The sequence below is a fragment of the Amblyraja radiata genome, chromosome 22 (assembly GCF_010909765.2).
Source record: "Amblyraja radiata isolate CabotCenter1 chromosome 22, sAmbRad1.1.pri, whole genome shotgun sequence".
Lineage (NCBI taxonomy): Eukaryota > Metazoa > Chordata > Chondrichthyes > Rajiformes > Rajidae > Amblyraja > Amblyraja radiata.
The window spans coordinates 36341298-36360949 of record NC_045977.1 but is presented as its reverse complement, the minus strand read 5'-3'; the positions used below and the strand labels follow the sequence as shown (position 1 = coordinate 36360949).

At 42.9% G+C, this 19652-nt stretch overlaps 1 protein-coding gene across 1 annotated transcript; it reads right to left on the bottom strand.

Moving 5' to 3' along the window:
• Positions 1 to 383: 383 nt before the first annotated feature.
• On the bottom strand, positions 384 to 2051 carry LOC116985922 (probable cytosolic oligopeptidase A). The gene is made up of 2 exons (XM_033041045.1): positions 1881 to 2051; positions 384 to 565 (listed from the first exon to the last, which is right to left on the bottom strand). Exons 1-2 carry the CDS (start codon positions 1994 to 1996, stop codon positions 415 to 417), a joined length of 267 nt encoding a protein of 88 aa, XP_032896936.1. The 5' UTR covers positions 1997 to 2051; the 3' UTR covers positions 384 to 414.
• Positions 2052 to 19652: the final 17601 nt, after the last annotated feature.

Genomic DNA, 19652 nt, shown 5'->3' with positions numbered 1-19652 from the left:
GGATGCTGCCTGACCCGCAGGTTCCTTGGTAAACCAGCATCTACGGTTTCTTGTGCCTACAGCTTTTTTTATTGTCTGTTAAATACAGCGCACGTAATATTGATGTTACTATAGCATAGTAAAAGTTCCCAAGGTGCCCACTGGAAGGTTACAAGTTACAAGTTGACACTGACACACATATAACAGTTGATCAAAAGCTTGGTCAAAGAAATAGGTTTTATAAAGCCTCATAAACAAGGAAAGGTACATAGATAGATGTAAGATGGGAAGCCTAGAGTTTCAGGCTTCAGTGATTGAAGACAAGCTGTCCACAAAGGCACTATTAATAAAACAGATGGCCATCAATTTTTACTGTTGCGGTTTTGAAAATCAATCATCAATCTCAAAAAGCATCCACTCACCCAATTGCAACCACTATTTATCACACTCCACTTCCCTACCTGAAAAGCTCCTGTCACGTAGAATGTCAATAAACTCCCAGATCTTCTCCACACTTCCTGCCATGCTTCTACTCACCACCAGTTCAGCAAAGTTTTCGTAGCCAAGAATTCTGGCAATCTCATGCCTGCAACAAAGCGGAAATGAGGCTGTGTTTAATGTTTTTTTAAAACAGGCACACAAAGTGTAGGAGTAACTCAGCGAGTCAGGCAGCATCTCTGGAGAACATGGGTCGGTGGGACCCTTCTTCAGACCATGAAGACCCTGAGGATATTCTTCCTCCAGCAGGATGAGCAAACCTACACACAATACAATGCAGCCCTGCCAACGTCTTGTACAACTGTAACATAACTTCCCAACGTCTATGCTCATCACCCTGACTGATGAATGCCAATGCACCAATCCCTTTCTTGACAACCCTATTTACCTGTGAGGCCATTTTCAGCAAACTATGTACCTATACTTCTACAGGTGTGTGTATATAAGTTTGATCATCATTCTATATGAAGAATGTCATTAAGATGGAAAGCATGTAGAGAAGGTTTACAAGGATGGGACTTTAATTGAAATATATTTATATATTTGGAAGAAGAGTCTGAAAACCATGACCACCAGGTTCAAAGAGCTTATTTCCAACAACATCAGGCTCTTGAACACCAAAGAACACTAATCTCTGCTATGAGCCTGTATGGACTGTTTTTGGTTGCATTAAGGACTTTTTGAACTAGTTTTGTGGTTATTGATTTATTGATATTTTTTGTCTGTTTATTATATCTTATCTGTGCGTATAGCAGTTACAGACCTGTTATGCTGCTCATGTAAGAATGCCATTGTTCCATTTAAAGCACATATAACATTAAAACTCTCTTGACTCTTGAATGTAATTCCTTTGAAATTGCTTTTCTGATTTTGCTTAACATTATAGCAGGTCTATTTGTCTGACTGCATTACACAAGTGGTAGCAAATTAGCCGGGTGAGATTCTCACTGCTAAAATCAATGGGAGGACTGAAAATCAGACTGATGTCTCATCATCATCCATCACTATCACACCCAATTCTGACAAGTCAAAGTCTATCTTTTTGAGGTCAAATGGATTGAAATTAGAAATCTATAGATCAATTATGCATGATAAATTATAGGAGCAATTATGTTGTACAGCTAGGCCATTGTACAGTTAGGAATTAGGCCGTTCGGCCCATCAAGTCTACTCCGTCATTCAATCATGGCTGATCTATCTCTCACTCTCAACCCCATTCTTTCCATAACTCCTGACATGATATAGGGAAGGATAATCTCCTTCTCTTTGCAACTCATGAAATAAAGAATTTAAATCTCCAGGATCCACTGCAGAACCTTTTACCATCTCAGGAAAAGTAGCAAAAACAAAAAAACATGTCTTGTAACTTCGAAGTAAACGGATAAATGCTGTGTACAAGTTACCTCAGCTGACGAATCTCATCGATCAGTACACTGTTGTCATACTGCCCGCCTATGGCTCGAGAGATAAAGGCTTTGTAAAGACGTTCTTTTAACTGTCTGTTTCTACTGTACACCATTATTGGTTTAAAACTAGGAGTGTCTAGAGTCACTTTCCAGGGACCATTCTCTGGATTTGGGCTGCCAAAGGTAAAAAGAAACATGTTGGACAAGTAACGATGCAAAGCGTATAATTACATAACATTAATAAAGTCATAATAATCATTTGTAACAATATTCACAACTCATCAGCAATAATAAACTAATTTCTTCTCCCAGCTGTTTGCTTTGTTGCTGCCTTCCTCCGGCTAACAATGATCTATTCTACATTTTCCTTGATCTCTATCCCCTTTGTCCCATTTTCACACCTTACACTTCCTTATCTATGTGTCTCGCTCCCCCCTGACTTCAGTCTGATGAAGGGTCTCGACCCAAAACGTCACCCATTCCTTCTATCCAGAGATGCTGCTTGTCCCACTGAGTTACTCCAGCATTTTGTGTCTACCTTCGGTTTAAGCCAGCATCTGCAGTTCCTTCCTACCCATTCTATGTTGCTTTGTGTGGCATCTAAACATTTATCAATGGTTTATTTATTGTCGTGTACCAGGTGCAGTGAAGCATACAGCTCCTATTCCCATGCATTAGCACCGGTCAGTACAGTAAGCACAGAACAGCCCACTGGGTCCAAATGCAAGCTACAACCAACTAACTCCATCTACAACCAACATCAAAGTGAGATTGCTGAACAGAGCACTAGGAGATGAGATTAGTTTAGTTTAGAGATGTAGCATGGAAACAGGTCTTTCGGTCCAACAAGTCCACGCCGACATCCGCCCACCTGTTCACACGCGTTCCATGTCATCTCACTTTCTCTTCCACCCCCTATGTACTAGGGGTAATCTTACAGAGGCCAATTAGCCGACAGACCCGCAAGTCTTTGAGATGTGGGAGGAAACGTGCAAACTCCACACGGACAGCACCCGAGGTCAGGATCGAACATGGGTCTCTGGTGCTGTGAGGCAGCAACTCTACCGCTGCACCACTGTGTTGTTAGAAAATGAAGCACACTAATAGCTAGTTTGTAATTTAGTTTAGTTTATTATTGTCACGAGTACCGAGGTACAGTGAAAAGCTTTTTTTATTGTGTGCTACCATTCAGCATAAGGTCATCACTGCTTCCATTTTAATATCTTTTCAACTCTATATCATCCAATATCGTTATTGTAAAGATGTGCAATATCATGCAGGTACAGCAGGCAGTGAAGAAAGCTAATGGCATGTTGGCCTTCATTGCGAGAGGATTTGAGTTGAGGTGCAAGGAGGTCCTACTGCAGTTGTACAGGGCCCTGGTGAGACCACAAATGGAGTATTGTGTGCAATTTTGGTCTCCTAATTTGAGGAAGGACATTCTTGCCATTGAGGGAGTGCAGTCTAGGTTCACCAGGTTAATTCCCGGGATGGCGGGAATGACTTTTGACGAAAGAATGGGTCGACTGGGCTTGTATTCACTGGAATTTAGAAGGATGAGAGGGAATCTTATAGAAACGTATAAAATTCTTAAAGGATTGGACAGGCGAGATGCAGGAAAAATGTTCCCGATGTTGAGGGAGTCCAAAACCAGGGGTCACAGTTTAAGAATAAGTGGTTGGCCATTTAGGACTGAGATGAGGAAACACGTTTTCACCCAGAGAATTGTGAATCTGTGGAATTCTCTGCCACAGAAGGCAGTGGAAGCCAATTCACTGGATGTTTTTAAGAGAGAGTTAGATTTAGCTCTTAGGGCTAAAGGAATCAAGGGATATGGGGAAAAGCAGGAACGGGGTACTGATTTTAGATGAAATCAGCCATGATCATATTGAATGACAGTGCTGGCTTGAAGGGCTGAATGGCCTACTCCACATATTTTTCTATCTTTCTATGTTTCTATGTTCAATACAGTTTTGTTTAAAGTCATTAGAAAATATGAAATGGAAATGCAATTAGGTCATATGACTGATCTGCCTTATTGGCGACACCACACAGCTGATACTGTACCACAAGGGGCGGCACAGTGGCGTAGCGCTAGTGTTGCTGCCCTACAGCGCTAGGGTTCAATCCTGACTATGGGTGCTGTCAGTATGGGGTTTGTAAGCTCTCCATGGGTTTTCTCCAGGTGCTGACTTTGTACGTTCTACTCGTGACTTGTGTGGATTTTCTCCAGGATCGTCGGTTTTCTCCCACGCTCCAAAGACGTACAGGTTTGTTGGCTAATTGGCTGGGTATAAATGTGAAATTGTCCCTAGCGTGTGTAAGATAGTGTTAATGTGTGGGGATCACTGGCTGGTGCAGACTCGGTGGGCCAAACTAAAATGCTCAATATAGTCGTGAATTCTGTTTATGGTGATAGGAGAACGTGAAATTGAAATGCAATGAGTTAATATCTTTGCTCCACCTTATTAGTGACGCCACACAGCTGATACTGTACCTCAAGTTCTACATGACTGTACAATATTCTTATCTCCTGGTTTCCTTGATGTCCAATCATCTATTTATCTGAAACCTGCATGAAGGGAACTGAGGATTTACAACCCAACGACTAGGAGGGAAATTAAGCAGCAAATCTACCGGGAAATAACAGAAATGTGCAAAAGCCAAGAGGAATGTTATTGGGAACTTCAACAATTCAAGTGCAGCGATAGCAATAGAATAGTGAGCCAGAAGGGTGGGGGAAGGGACTGGAGAGGAAAATCTTAAATGTGTTCAGGAGAAGCTCCCAGCTTTAAATGTTTGTGACCTTACTCGATTTTTTTCTCAGAAATAAACTAGGTCTAATGACAATGTTTCAGTGGGCGAATCTATGATCTAATCCAAGGTTCACACAAGGTTCAGAATAGCCACGGCAAAGAACATAAGCAACTAACTCCGAGATTAAAACAATTAAATGGAGAAGGTCGAATTTCAGTGGGATGAGAATAGACATGGCCTGGGGACAATGGAATCAAGGCTAGACTGGCAAAATTGATCAATGGAAAGTCTTTAAAGTGCAGCTGTTTCAGCCACAATCTAGGCTCATTCCCAGGAGGGAACAAGACAGGGAAATGGAAGTTTGAATTTCCTGGAAGACTAAAAAATATAAAGTAAAATAGAGAAGAAATGAAAGGACACACATTATAGTTGTCCGGAGTGAAAGAAAAATCGAGTAACTCTGCAGGTCAAGTTCAAGTTCAAGTGAGTTTATTGTCATGTGTCCCTGTATAGGACAATGAAATTCTTGCTTTGCTTAAGCACACAGAAAATAGTAGGCATTTACTACAAAACAGATAAATGTGTCCAGAGACAGCATCTCTGGAGAAAAGGAACAGGTGACGTTTCGGGTCGAGACCCTTCTTCACGGAGACAGAAAGAAAGATTGTTTTCGGACAGGAGGTAAGTGTTCAGTAGAGTTCTCCTCCGTTAGGAGGATTACCGAGTCTGAAGAAGGGTCTCGATCCAAAACCTCACCAATCCATGTTCTCCAGAGATGCTGCCTGACCTGCTGAGTTACTCCAGCACTTTGTGCCTTCTCCTGTGTCACGACTGGGACCACTGCTCTTGCTAACATAATAACTGTACTTGTGTTCAGAGCACGATGTCAGCAAGTAATGACAGGTTGGATAGGTGGCAGATGAAATGTACTGCTGCGAAACTTGAAGTGCGATGGAAGGGAGAGTGAAAGTAAGTTATATAAACTCCAAAAGAGTACAAGAACAGATCCAGGGGATAGACTCAAAAAGCTCTGGAGAAAAGGAATGGGTCACGTTTCCATTCCTGCATCAACCAGATGCAACCAGCATCTGCAGTTCTTTCGTAAACAGATCTAGGGGATGTGTACATAATCCATTGAAAGTGGATTCTTATATTTTAGGAATTACAAGAATCCAACACTGCCAGCCATGATCTATCACCAATCTACTGTAAATAACGATAGACAATAGACAATAGGTGCAGGAGTAGGCCATTTGGCCCTTCGAGCCAGCACCGCCATTCAATGTGATCATGGCTGATCATCCCCAATCAGTACCCCGTTCCTGCCTTTTCCCCATATCCCCTGACTCCGATCTCTTTAAGAGCCCTATCTAGCTCTCACTTGAAAGCATCCAGAGAACCTGCCTCCACCGCCCTCTGAGGCAGAGAATTCCACACACTCACAACTCTCTGTGAGAAAAAGTGTTTCCTCGTCTCCGTTCTAAATGGCTTACCCCTTATTCTTAAACTGCGGCCCCTGGTTCTGGACTCCCCCAACATTGGGAACATGTTTCCTGCCTCCAGCGTGCCCAAACCCTTAACAATCTTACATGTTTCAAGGGGTTTAAGAGGCTTTTGGATAGGCACATGGAAATGCAGGGAATAGAGGGATATGAATCATCTGCAGGCTGATGAGATTTGTTTAGCTTGGCTTCATGTTTGGCACAGACATTGTGGACCAAAGGGCCGGTTTACTGTGCTGTGCTTTTCTGTGTACTGTGTTCCATGAAGCGGGAAAGGTCAACAAAGAATGAATAATAAGCAAAACTACAATTATATATATTTTCTTCCAACATTTTCTGTTTCCCTACCCAGCATATTGTTATCTGTCACAGATCACTGCTCTCAAGCATTGTAGCACAAAAAATGAAAATCTCAAAATGATACGCAAATGTGGACATGGAGAAGTGCATTATGCAAGATAGACTGAAATCAGATTGCCAGTAATTCACAACAGATTCCCACGAGAGTGGCAATGTCATTACAATTTTTAAATTAAAAGATGATGTGGAATGATTGGGCATTGCTCTATTCTATATTACAGATGTCAAAAATGCAACGTTTCCACAATTTGGCTATAATAGGACGTTTTTTCTTTACATTTAGACTCTTGGTTTTACCGCGTGCTTGACAGAACTTGGAACAGTATAGCATAGGAACAGGCCTTTCAGCCCACGTCTGCCAAGACTAAGCAATCTCATCTGCCTGCACATCATCCATATCCCTCCATTTCATGCGTATCCATCTGTCTATCTAAAAGCCACTTAAACACCACTGTCGTATCTGTCTCCATTAGCAGTGCGTTCCAGACACCCAACACCTCTGTAGCTGCACGGTAGAGTTGCTGCCTTACAGTGTCAGTAGACCCGGGTTCGATTCTGACTGCGGGTGCTGCCTGTACTGAGCTTGTACCTTCTCCCCGTGTCCTGCTTTGTTTTCTCACAGAGAGCGGTGAGTCTGTGGAATTCTCTGCCTCAGAGGGCGGTGGAGGCAGGTTCTCTGGATGCTTTCAAGAGCGAGCTAGATAGGGCTCTTAAAAATAGCGGAGTCAGGAAATATGGGGAGAAGGCAGGAATGGGGTACTGATTGGGGATGATCAGCCATGATCACATTGAATGGCGGTGCTGGCTCGAAGGGCCGAATGGCCTACTCCTGCACCTATTGTCTATTGTCTATTCTCCGAGATCTTCAGTTTCCTCCCACATTCCAAAGACGTATAGGTTTGTAGGTTAATTGGCTTGGTATAAGTGTAAATTGTCCCTGGTGTGTGTAGGATAATGTTAATGTGCTGGTCGGCACGGACTTGGTGGGCCAAAGGGCCTGTTAATACACGGTATCTCTAAACTAAACTATATATAACAACCTGCCCCCCAACACATCTCCTTTAAGCTTTGTCCCTCCCACTTTAAAGCCATGCCCTGCAGTCTTTGATTCTTCCACCCTGGGGGAAATAGCTTCTGACTGCCGACCCTGTTGTAATTTTCCGACGTACCAAAATTGCGTACAGTTTTGGTCTCCAAATCTGAGGAAGGACATTATTGCCATAGAGGGAGTGCAGAGAAGGTTCACCAGACTGATTCCTGGGATGTCAGGACTGTCTTATGAAGAAAGACTGGATAGACTTGGTTTATACTCTCTAGAATTTAGGAGATTGAGAGGGGATCTTATAGAAACTTACAAAATTCTTAAGGGGTTGGACAGGCTAGATGCAGGAAGATTGCTCCCGATGTTGGGGAAGTCCAGGACAAGGGGTCACAGCTTAAGGATAAGGGGGAAATCCTTTAAAACCGAGATGAGAAGAACTTTTTTCACACAGAGAGTGGTGAATCTCTGGAACTCCCTGCCACAGAGGGTAGTCGAGGCCAGTTCATTGGCTATATTTAAGAGGGAGTTAGATGTGGCCCTTGTGGCTAAGGGGATCAGAGGGTATGGAGAGAAGGCAGGTACGGGATACTGAGTTGGATGATCAGCCATGATCATATTGAATGGCGGTGCAGGCTCGAAGGGCCGAATGGCCTACTCCTGCACCTAATTTCTATGTTTCTATGTTTCTATGTTTACCTTTTCCCTGTCCCAGCCACAGCATTTTCGGCAAGGAGTCTACGAGTTGATTGAGGGAGTTCTTCAATGCCAGCCTTGTCCGTGAGAAGCAGTGAGAAAGCGTTTGTAGAATCTATAATGTTATTGCTAATTATAGCGAGAGATGGGGAAAAAAAGGCTGATTATAGATCCTTCTCAATTATGTTATATTTTTAGCAGGGTTTTTATAGCAATCATTTTTTTAAATTGTTGGAACAAATGAAACAGTACATCAAATCTCTTGTTGTTAAATAAAGACATCGGGGATATATTTGTGAGGAATGTCTCCATCTCTGCAGCTTCCAGCACAATGCATACATTTTGCCAGAAAGCAACATGATGACTTGGTTATATTTTGCAACCATGACATTACTTCCCAAGATTGTTTTTTACTGCAGCTCTTTGGAGGATAATCACTACAGCACATGGATCAACATTTGGAAGGGTGGGGGCGGCACGGTGGCGCAGTGGTAGAATTGCTGCCTCACAGTGCCAGAGACCCAGGTTCGATCCTGAGTACGGGTGCTTGTCTGTACAGAGTTTGGACGTTCTCCCTGTGACCGCGCGGGGGATATCTCCAGAACCTCTGGTTTCTTCCACACTCCAAAGACGTGCACATTCATACGCTAATTGGTTTGGTATAATTGTAAATTGTCCATAGTGTGTGTAGGATAGTGTTAATGTGCGGGGATCGCTGGTCGGCACGGATTCAGTGGGACAAAGGGCCTGTTTCCACGCTGTATCTCTAAACTAAACCAAACTCTAAACAAAAAAAAAGTATTTATACAACACATTTTGTTTAATTCCAGTCATTACCTGAGCTACAATTGGTTTGGCAACATCCATTTGTCTTGAATGTGCAGCCAATATTACATGCAAACTGTGAACAAGGAGCATGCAAATTTCTACGCGCACCATATTTTACAGACAGCTCATTTGTTGTATGTCTGCCTTAACATGACATAGCAGAGAAATGTCCATATAGCTGGGCAGCACGGTGGTGCAGCGGTAGAGTCACTGCCTTACAGCGCCAGAGACCCGGGTTCGATCCTGACTACAGGTGCTGCCTGTACGGAGTTTGTACGTTCTCCCCGTGACCGCAAGGGTTTTCTCCGGGTGCTCCGATTTCCTCCCACACCCCAAAGACTTACTGGTTTGTAGGTTAATTTGGCTTTGGTAAAAAATGTAAATTGTCCCTGGTGTGTAGGATAGTGTATGGGGATCGCTGGTCGGCGTGGATTCGGTGGGCCGAGGGACCTGTATCTCTATACTAAACTAAACTAAGCTCTGTCAATGCAACAATAGCACAATACCATTTGTTGGGACACTACATAGCTGTCCATGTCATTAATCACAGGCTTACAAAATAGTAATAGCATTGATGGAAAGGAATTCAAGACATCAGGCTATTAAACTTGGCTCGGACAAAACTCTGAACATTAATAGCCCATTATCTGTTTATTTGCACTTTATCAGTTTATTTATTCATGTGTGTATATATTTATACAATGGTATATGGACACACTGATCTGTTCTACAGTCATGCCTACTATGTTCTGTTGTGCTGAAGCAAAGCAAGAATTTCATTGTCCTATCAGGGACACATGACAATAAACTCTCTTGAATCTTGAATCTTGAGTGTTAATTTAATCTGCTAAAACCTCAAATAATGGTTTCTTGTCAAATTAACATAAATCTATATTTATCTTAAACTAGAGGAAGGGCATTATCTCTTGGCTATTTTTGCTGTTGTTATCTCTGCTAAAACCTACAGGTAAGAGGCATCCAAGGCATGTTGCTATCTGTAGAGAAACTCTGAGATTCTGAATGTTTAATTGTCATATGTACTGACAACAGAACACTTTAATTCTTACTTGCAGCAGCACAACAGGCCTGTAAGCACAATACTTAGATAATACTTAGATAATGGGTGTATGGAACTCCCATGGCCAGAGGAAGTAGTTGAGGCACGTACTATTGCAATGTTTAAGAAACATTTGGGCTGGTCCATGAATAGGATAAGGTTGGAGCTATATGGGCTCTTCGGTCCACCGAGTCCTCACCGAGCAGCGATCCCTGCACATTAACACTATCCTACACACACTAGGGACAATTTACACGTATATTAAACCAATTTACCTACATACCTGTACGTCTTTGTAGTGTGGGAGGAAACCGAAGATCTCAGCGAAAATCCACGTGGTCACAGGTAGAACGCACAAACTCCATACAGACAGTATCAGTAGTCGCGATCGAACTCGGGTCTCCAGTGCTGCAAGCGTTGTAAGGCAGCAACTCTACCGCTGCGCCACCATGCAGATTAGTGTAGATGGGACATGTTAGGCCACTGGGCCTGTTTCCTCGCTGTATAGCTGTATGACTATCAGACTATTCAAGGAAACCACTAGGAAAAATCATACGCCAATCATTTTAAAAATATCGTTCTAAAGGTTTTTTTTGAGTTCCCACAGTGACACAACCTCATGTGAAATTACTTCTAAAACCATAAAACGTCAGAAACAATTAGCGGTAGAAGGCCTACAGCGCTGGAGCCTGGAGTGCACTATAGCCGCGCACAGGAAGAGTACACAGCCCTTCCTATTCGGTCTGGTTCGGCAACTTGAATGCCCGGGAGCGAAGAAGACTCCAAAAAGTGGTGAACACTGCCCAGTCCACCACTGGTACTGACCTCGCACCATCGATGAGATCTGCAGGAGTCACTGCCTCAAAAAGGCAGCCAGCATCATCAGAGACTCACACCACCCGAGCCACACACTCATTATAACCCCTGCCATTGGGGTTATAGCTCTGGAACAGTAGCTTGGAAACGGTAATGTCCATGTTCAGGAACAGCTTCTTCCTGTCAACCATCAGACTTAAAAACTATGACCTCCAAATAAGGTCTGAGCCTCATAGACTTGGGGGGATTGGTTTTGTACTGTGGAAGCCACAATGGCTGCTCCATTGTCTGTGGAAGAAAATATTAATATCCTTCCTTACTTAATTTTGATTGGTATTGAATAACGTAACGAAGGGTGTTTGGATGTGACAATTGGCATCTCTCGTTGACCAGGTGTAGAAGATGTTCGTGGGAATCGGCAAAGTAAGATTAGATGTATTACTTTATTACTTATTGTCTAGGAATGTGTTGAAGGGTGGATGGTAAATGTAAACATGAAATAGTAGGCAGAGATAAGGAAGCTTGTTTCTGTTACAGTAGACCACCCGTGCCTCCTACCGCTAGTAGCGTAGATACGTTGCAGTAAATGGGGGGCTTCTGATTGACTCGGAGAGGGGATGGTGGCGCGGTCCACATAAAAGGTGAGATAGAATAATGTCAAGATGCTCTCGCATTATGTTTGACTTGTATTAACCGTCTGTTGTTGAATAAGATTGACATAAACAAAAAAGTATGTTATGACTAATAAAATAATTGATACCCATGTGGTAGATAGTATTTTTTTTGGTATAGTTGTATAAAACGAAAGTTGTTTACTTCACAGTATGACTGTCGGCTAATTCTGCTGTGAAGGCAGAGAACTGGTGAGCAGTTAACTGTTGCCATCTTTCCATGATATCATGCAATACAGTCTCTAAGCAAACCTGCAAAGTCTCCGCTTTTCATTTTCTTTTAATTTCCATCTAAATTAATTTATTCCACATTGTTTGTTTGTGTGTGTGTGTGTGTGTGTGTGTGTGTGTGTGTGTGTGTGTGTGTGTGTGTGTGTGTGTGTGTGTGTGTGTGTGTGTGTGTGTGTGTGTGTGTATATGAACTTTGTATTTTGTTCATTATATTGTTGACAGTGTACAGCGTTCACATATTCTGTTGTGCTGCTACAAGTAAGAATGTCATTGTTCTGTCTGGGACATATGACAGTAAAACACTCTTGACTCACTGCACACCTGAATAGTTCTGAGAGGTTTGCCAACTGCAGCTGAATGTCATTGAAACGGCTCTTGGTTCCTCCCTCAAGTTCAGCTCCACCGTTCTTGGCTGCATGTAGAGTAGAGTTGATGATACGGACCTGCGCACCATTCAGCTTCTGGCCTCCTGCTATTAGCTCCTGCCAAAAATAACGCACTGTGGGAAAGATCCATGTGGCAGCAGCAACTTCATACATTACAACAGGCCTGGTTTTCCCCACCCCAACCCATTTCAAATCTCTCTATCAACTCTGAAGATGGGTCTCAACCCAAAACATCACCTGTACGTTTTCTCCAGAGATGCTGCCTGACCTGCTGAGTTACTCCAGCATTTTGTGTCTATCTTTGGTGTAAAACAGCGTCTGACTGTTGCCCTCCTGTGCTGAACTGTCTATTTTAGACTATAACTTGGGTTCACAGTACTGTTTTAGTTTAGTTTATTTAGTTTAGAGATACCATGTGGAAACAGGCCCTTCGGCCCACCGAGTCCGCACCGACCAGCGATCCCCGCACATTAACGCTATCCTACACACACTAAGGACAATTTACATTTATACCAAGCCAATTTACCTACAAACCTGTACATCTTTGGAGTGTGGGATGTAACCGAAGATCCCGGAGGAGACGCATGCAGGTCACGGGGAGAACGTACAAACTCTGTACAGACAACCCGGGTCTCTGGCGCGGTAAGGCAGCAACTATACCGCTACGCCATCTGCTGCCCATAAAGGGCCTGTCCCACTAACGCGACCTTTCAGCGACTGTCTTCGACCTTCAAGCTCGAGGGCACTCGCCTGAAAAACCTCGAGCTGGATCGACCGCCAGCGATGAAACCGCGAGCTGGATCAACCGACCGCACACTCACACACACACACATCGCAAAGGCAGGGGCCAGGGAAAGCGGGGGAGCGCTGTCTGAAATTCACACCCGCGATGAACAGGAAGGTAAAAGACGTACGGTGAGTCCTTTAGAGAGCGGGGAGGGGAGGAGGGTGGGGAGAGAAGGGAGAGAAGGGGAGAGAAGGGGAGAGAAGGGGGGGAAAAGGGGGGAAGAAGGAGTGGAGACACCTTTAAGAAGCCAGACAACTTATAATACAGTTTAGCGGGCATTTTACCTACCGGCCGGTTTTCCTTGGTCCTGAAAATTCCAATGAGACAATTAAAATGCCCGGTCAGCGGTCCCTCGACTGCCTATAACTAAATAACGACCACACTCCTCTGCACTACGAGTTCAAAAGACCCATGCCGGCCAATTTTTACTTGCGGAAACATTTTCAAAATGCTGAAAATTTTTCCACGACCAACTGAGGCTGCGAGTATGCAGGAACCTCCCTCGAACATGAAGGAGAGTTCCAGTGACCTCATAGGACCTCCTAGGACCACATGTCAACCATGCTGCGAGTTTGAGTCGAGGGCAAACTCTTCTAAACTCGCAGATTAGGTCACCGCAGTGGGACAGCCCCTTAAGTATAAGGAGATCGATATTTAGGTTGGGTTTAGGAGTCTCTTCATTCAAAGAGCAGTCAGTCGCCACAATTTGCTATCCCAAAAGGCCTGTAGATGCCTTTGCATAATTTCAACAGAACATAAAGTGCTGGATGAACTTAGTGGGTCAGGTAGCATCTCTGGGGGGGAATTAATAGGCAATGTTTCGTATCAGGACATCTGAAGAAGGGGCACAACTAGAAATAGTGCCTATCCATGTCTTCTAGAGATGCTGCCTGATCTGCTGAGTTCCTCCAGCACTTTGCTTTTTGCTCAAGATTCCAGCATCTGCAGCTCTTTGGACCCCCCATTGAATATATTCAAATTTGATGTCAATATGTACATGAAAACTAAGCAAATTTATGGAAGTGAAGATAGTGGAGTTGATGTGGTTTACCGACCATGATCTCATTGACTGACAGTGGAAGAGCCCAAATACAAGTGCTTGTTCTGACCCCTGGTTCTTAAATTGTTCTTGAGGGGGAGCTCTGAATGTGAGTAACAGTGAACCTTTCAGCTGCATTCAATTCAAGGAAGAAGATTTGTTAATATATTGTGTGGGAAGGAATTGCAGATGCTGGTTGACAACGAAGATAGACACAAAATGCTGGAATAACAGTGGGTCAGGAGAGGAACATCACCCATTCCTTCGTTCCAGGGATACTGTGTGTCCCGCTGAGTTACACATTTTGTGTCTCTCTTATTAATATATTACTCTTTCCATCTCCACTTGTATGTTGTATATTTTATTTTAAGATCATCTGAATATTTACATCTTTTCTTGCAGACCTTCGGGAATGAGCTCAGAAGTTAATTGTTGGAAAAGTATAATAATTTGCTGCCCAAACATATTGAACACATTTAATGGATTATTTCTTCTTATGCCATAATGAAAACATGTTTTCTTGGAATTTTCTTTTACATTTATGTTAGAAATTATGAACATGAAGGTTTGTCACCATGGTTGCATATTGCAAATTGAAGCAGAGAAATTTTTTCCCTTTAATGTTTTTTCCATGAAGGTACAACATTGAAGGTGGAATGAACATTGCAAAATTGCTCAACTATTCATTTGGGGCAGTATTGGTCTCGCTTTCTCAGAACTGTAAGCAAATATTGCAATTTTTAATGTAGTGAATTATATTTCTCAAAGTAAAAAACAAGGAACTGCAGATGCTGGAATCATCAAATTGTTGGAATAACTCAGCCGGTCAGGCAGCATCTGTGGAGGGAAATGTTTTGGGCTGGGATCTAAAGCATGGAATACTCCTCACCACATTCAAACTTATAATCTAAACAATTCTTCTTCTTCTTGCGTATGGCGTGCACAGCCTAAAGTTGTAGGACAACTTGTTCTATTTGATCTTATTTGACTGTGCACACCGGGTTGATTGCATTTGTCGAAACAGGGCGGACCACGTGAAGGTTGCAATCTCCCACCCCAATCTAAACAATAAGTAAATGTTTCACCAAACGTTCCTTGCTGAGTTCACTAGGGCGGCTCAGTGGTGCAGCTGGTAGAGCTGCTGCCTCACAGCGACAGTGTTCAATCCTGACCTCAGGTGGTGGCTGTGTGGAGTATGTACATTCTCCCTGTGACTGTGTGGGTTTCCTCCAGGTGCTCCGGTTTCCTCCCATGTCCCAAAGACGTGTGGGTTTGTAGCTTAATTGCTCTGTGTAAATTGCCCCTAGTGTGTAGGGAGTGGATGAGAAAGTGGGATAACATGGAAGAATTGTGAACGGGTACTCGAGGGTTGGCATGGACTCGGTACTAGGCCAAAGCGCCTGTTTCCATGCTGTATCAATTAAACTAAACTAAAACTACTGAGATATATTTTCATGTTTTGAATCAAACATTGAAAGAGGCAATGCATTAGAGAACAGAACAGAACAAATGCGGTAGAGCTGCAGCCTTTCAGCGCCAGAGACCAGGGTTCAATCCTGACTACGGGTGCTGTCTGTACGGAGTTTGTACGTTCTCCCCATGACCTGCGTGGGTTTTCTCTGAGGTCTTCGGTTTCCTTCCACACTCCAAAGACGTACAGATTTTTAGGTTAATTGGCTTTGTATATATATAAAATTGTCCCTAGTGTGTGTAAGATAGTGTTAGTGTGCGGAGGTTGCTGGTCGGTGCGGACTCGATGGGCCGAAGGGCCTGTCTCCACACTGTATCTCTAAACTAAAGTACAATAAACATGGGAAAAGGCCATTCAGCCCATCAAGTGTTTGCCAAATTTTGAAGAGCTTTCCAGTTGGTTCCAACACTTGCTCATTCTCCATTTTGATCGTCAATTAAGCAGGGTGGATGACATCAAGTTTCTTAAATATATTTGGAGTCCCACCCAACCAGTCAAGGGAAGAAAGTCCCACCACCCTCCACACCTGTGCTCAGTATTTCACTTTGGTATCCTAAAGAGAGATGAGTTTAAAACCTCACCGACAATTTTCTTTAACCATGACCAACTTTCTAAACATGAATACACCTGCAGATAAAATGGAAATAAATTGCAGGACCACCAATTGGGGTTGAGAGGGAAAGATAGATCAGCCATGATTGAATGGCGGAGTGGACTTGATGGGCCGTAAGGTCTAATTTTGCTCCTAGACTTATGAACTTACGAATTATAAAATGATTCAGATGTCATTTGAAACAATTTGTACTTGCCATTTTCTTGTGCAATTGCAACATTAACACGGCACCCAAATATTAAAACAGTTGAGTGATAGTTGTATCTGGTGCTGGTTTACATTTAGCGATTTAATACATTTAGGCAGAAACAATAATGGCGCTGAAGAGGCATTTAGATAGGCGCATAGATATACAGGGAATGGAGGGAGAAGAGGTTAGTCTGTCTTTGCATCATGCTTGGTACAGACATTGTGGGCTGAAGGGCCTGTTCCTGTACTGTTCTCTGCTCTATTTAAAATTCAATCTCAGATTTAACGAAACGTTGCTCATATTCACCTTGTAAGCATTGTACAATATAATATTCTGCGAAAGTCGATTATGTTCTCTCACAACCAGTGGCTCTACCTGCAATCCAAAGTATTAGGAGATTAATTTCACTCAAGAAGATTTTGACAATATTCCACAAATAAAGACAAACCTTTGTACATTATGTTATCTGAAGCAATGAAACTGCTTCTACTTCCAAAGGAATGTACATAGCAAATATCATTAACATTATTGCTCTTTGATCCCATTAATATGAACCAGTTAGCAAGGGTAAGTCAAGAGAACAGAAAGATTAAAATATTTCCATCACATTAGAAAATATCTCTCTTGCAATTTACACTGTGATTTTAGTTTAGTTTAGTCTAGTTTAGAGATACAGCGTGGAAACAGGCCCTTCGGCCCACCGAGGCCATGCTGAACAACTATCTTTGTACACTAACATTATCCTACATACACCAGGGACAATTTACAATCTTTACCAAAGCCAATTAACCTACAAACCTGTACGTCTTTGGAGTGTGGGTGGAAACCGGAGCACCCGGGGAAAACCCACGCAGGTCACGGGGAGAACGTACAAACTTCGTACAGACAGCACCTGGAGTCGGGATCGAACCCGGGTCTCAGGTGCTGTGAGGCAGCAACTCAACCACTGCTCCACTGTGCTGACTTGTTCCATGTTAGTACATTCTCTTGTCATTTATTCTTAAATCATTGAATCAGTGGACCCAAATTTTGGTTGGGGCAGACATTGAATAGACAAGAGTATTCTTACCAAATCTCTGGTATAAAGTCAACCATTTTCTTAATGGTTAGGCCTTGGTAAACAAGTTTCTCTTGTGGACGGGGATTTGCAGAAGACCAAAAAAATAGTCAATCTATCATGAATATCTGTCTGCCAAAATTGAATAATGTTGCTTAGAACACAAAGCGCTGCAGTAACTCAGCAGGTCAGGCAACATCTCTGGAGGACGTGGATAGGCGAAGTTTCAGGTCAGGACCCTTCTTCAGACTGGAGTCAGTTCATACAGTTCCGTCCACAGCATGGTCCCGAACTAAAATGCCACCTATCCATGTCCTCCAGAGATGCTGCCTGACACGTTAAGTTACTCCAGCACTTTGTATTCAAGGCAAGATTCCTGCATCTTCGATTCCTTGCGTCTACATGAATAATGTTGCATTCCCTCGAGCAGATAAAGTTAAAGAATGTAAAATTAAAGTATTTAAAATTTTGAAGGTGGTTGGAGTGATAAATAGTGACACACTTTTTTGGTTGCTGAATTGTAGAGATAATTATAGCTGAATAAAACCACTTGATACATTTCAGCTCATACACTCAGAAAGAGCACACATTTTAACAGGAAATGAGACAAATGACAACATTTGAGTCATCAAGTGATACAGGGTGGAAACAGGCCCCTTCGGGCCAACTTGCCCACACCGGCCAACATGTCCCAGCTTCATTAGTCCCACCTGCCCACATTTGGCCTAAACCCCTGCAAATCTGTCCTATCCATGGAACATAATTGAAATTACAATGACCTTTGAACATCCGAAAGTTGAGATGCACATTTGAATGCTCCATACAAACCTGATTGCATGCCTTTCGTAGTGCTGGACTATTCTTCACTTTATTCATATTTGTCACGATTCTCCAGCTGTAGTGAAGTGGGAACTGCAGGATTTCCAGTCTGTCAAAGACGGCTGACCATGTTTTTTGTAGTTTTCCTAATGGAATGAAATTACTGCATTTTTGTTAATTTTTCCTTGTAATTTTCAGCATTTTCATCACCATCTTCAATGTGATAACGCTAAGTGCAAATTAATGATATGATTTAATCCCTAGTGTTCATAGATTCATTACAAAATGACAGATTGATAGTTTTGAACTGAGATGATGGACTATTAATGTTAACTCCCATTCATCCATCATTGTCTTTGACAGACAAGAGATGATAGATTGTGTTGGAATTGAGGCTTACGGAGTATGAGTCCAATACAAACAACTTGAACATATTTGCCAGACTGAGTAAAAGAAAAGATAAACTTATGCGGCACGGTGGAGCAGCGATAAAGTTGCTGCCTTACAGAGCCAGAGACCCAGATTCGATCCTGACTACAGGATCTGTACGGAGTTTGTACGTTCTCCCTGTGACCCAAGTGAGTTTTCTCTGAGATTTTCAGCTTCCTCCCACACTCCAAAGACGTACAGGTATGTAGGCTAATTGGCTTGGTGTAATTGCAAATTGTCCCTTGTGTGTGTAGAATAGCGTTAATGTATGGGGGTCGGTGGTCGGCACGGACTCGGTGGGTTAAAGGGCCTGTTTATGCGCTGTATCTCTAAACTAAACTAAACATTACCTCTCACATAGGATACAAAGATCATGAGCACTGGAAACAGATATCACATACTGATCCATTACAGAGTCTTCTGCAGTGAATTCTTGAGAACCTACTGTAAAGGAGGTTAATGCATATTACAGCCCAATGGGAAACAGGAGAACACAATTTTTCTTCACCGTTCAGGAGCAGTGGAATCCACATGGTTTTTAGAGATGTGACTGTTCAGACATTTCCAGGTGAGGAAAACACAAAGTGCCAGAGTAATTCAGTGGCTCAGGCAGCAACTGCGGAGGGAATGGACAGGTAACATTTCGGGACGCGACCCTTCTTCGGAAGGTGAGGATTTTAGTTTAGAGATGCGACATTGAAACAGGCCCTTCGGCCCACTGAGTCCTTGCTGATCAACGATCACCCGAACACTAGTTCTATGTTATCCCAGTTTGGCATCGTACACACCAGGGGCAATTTCCAGAAGCCAATTAAACCTACGAACCGGGGTCTCTGGCACTGTGATGAGGCAACTCTACTGACACTGTGCTGCCTACTGTTGCACTATGAGAGGTTGAATGCAAGGGGAAGATACATATTTGATGGGAAGACCCTTAAAGTATCTCATGTATATGCTGGGATTGGAGGAGTATGAATCATGCATAGGCAGCCGAGATTAGTTTATCTTGGCATTATGTTTC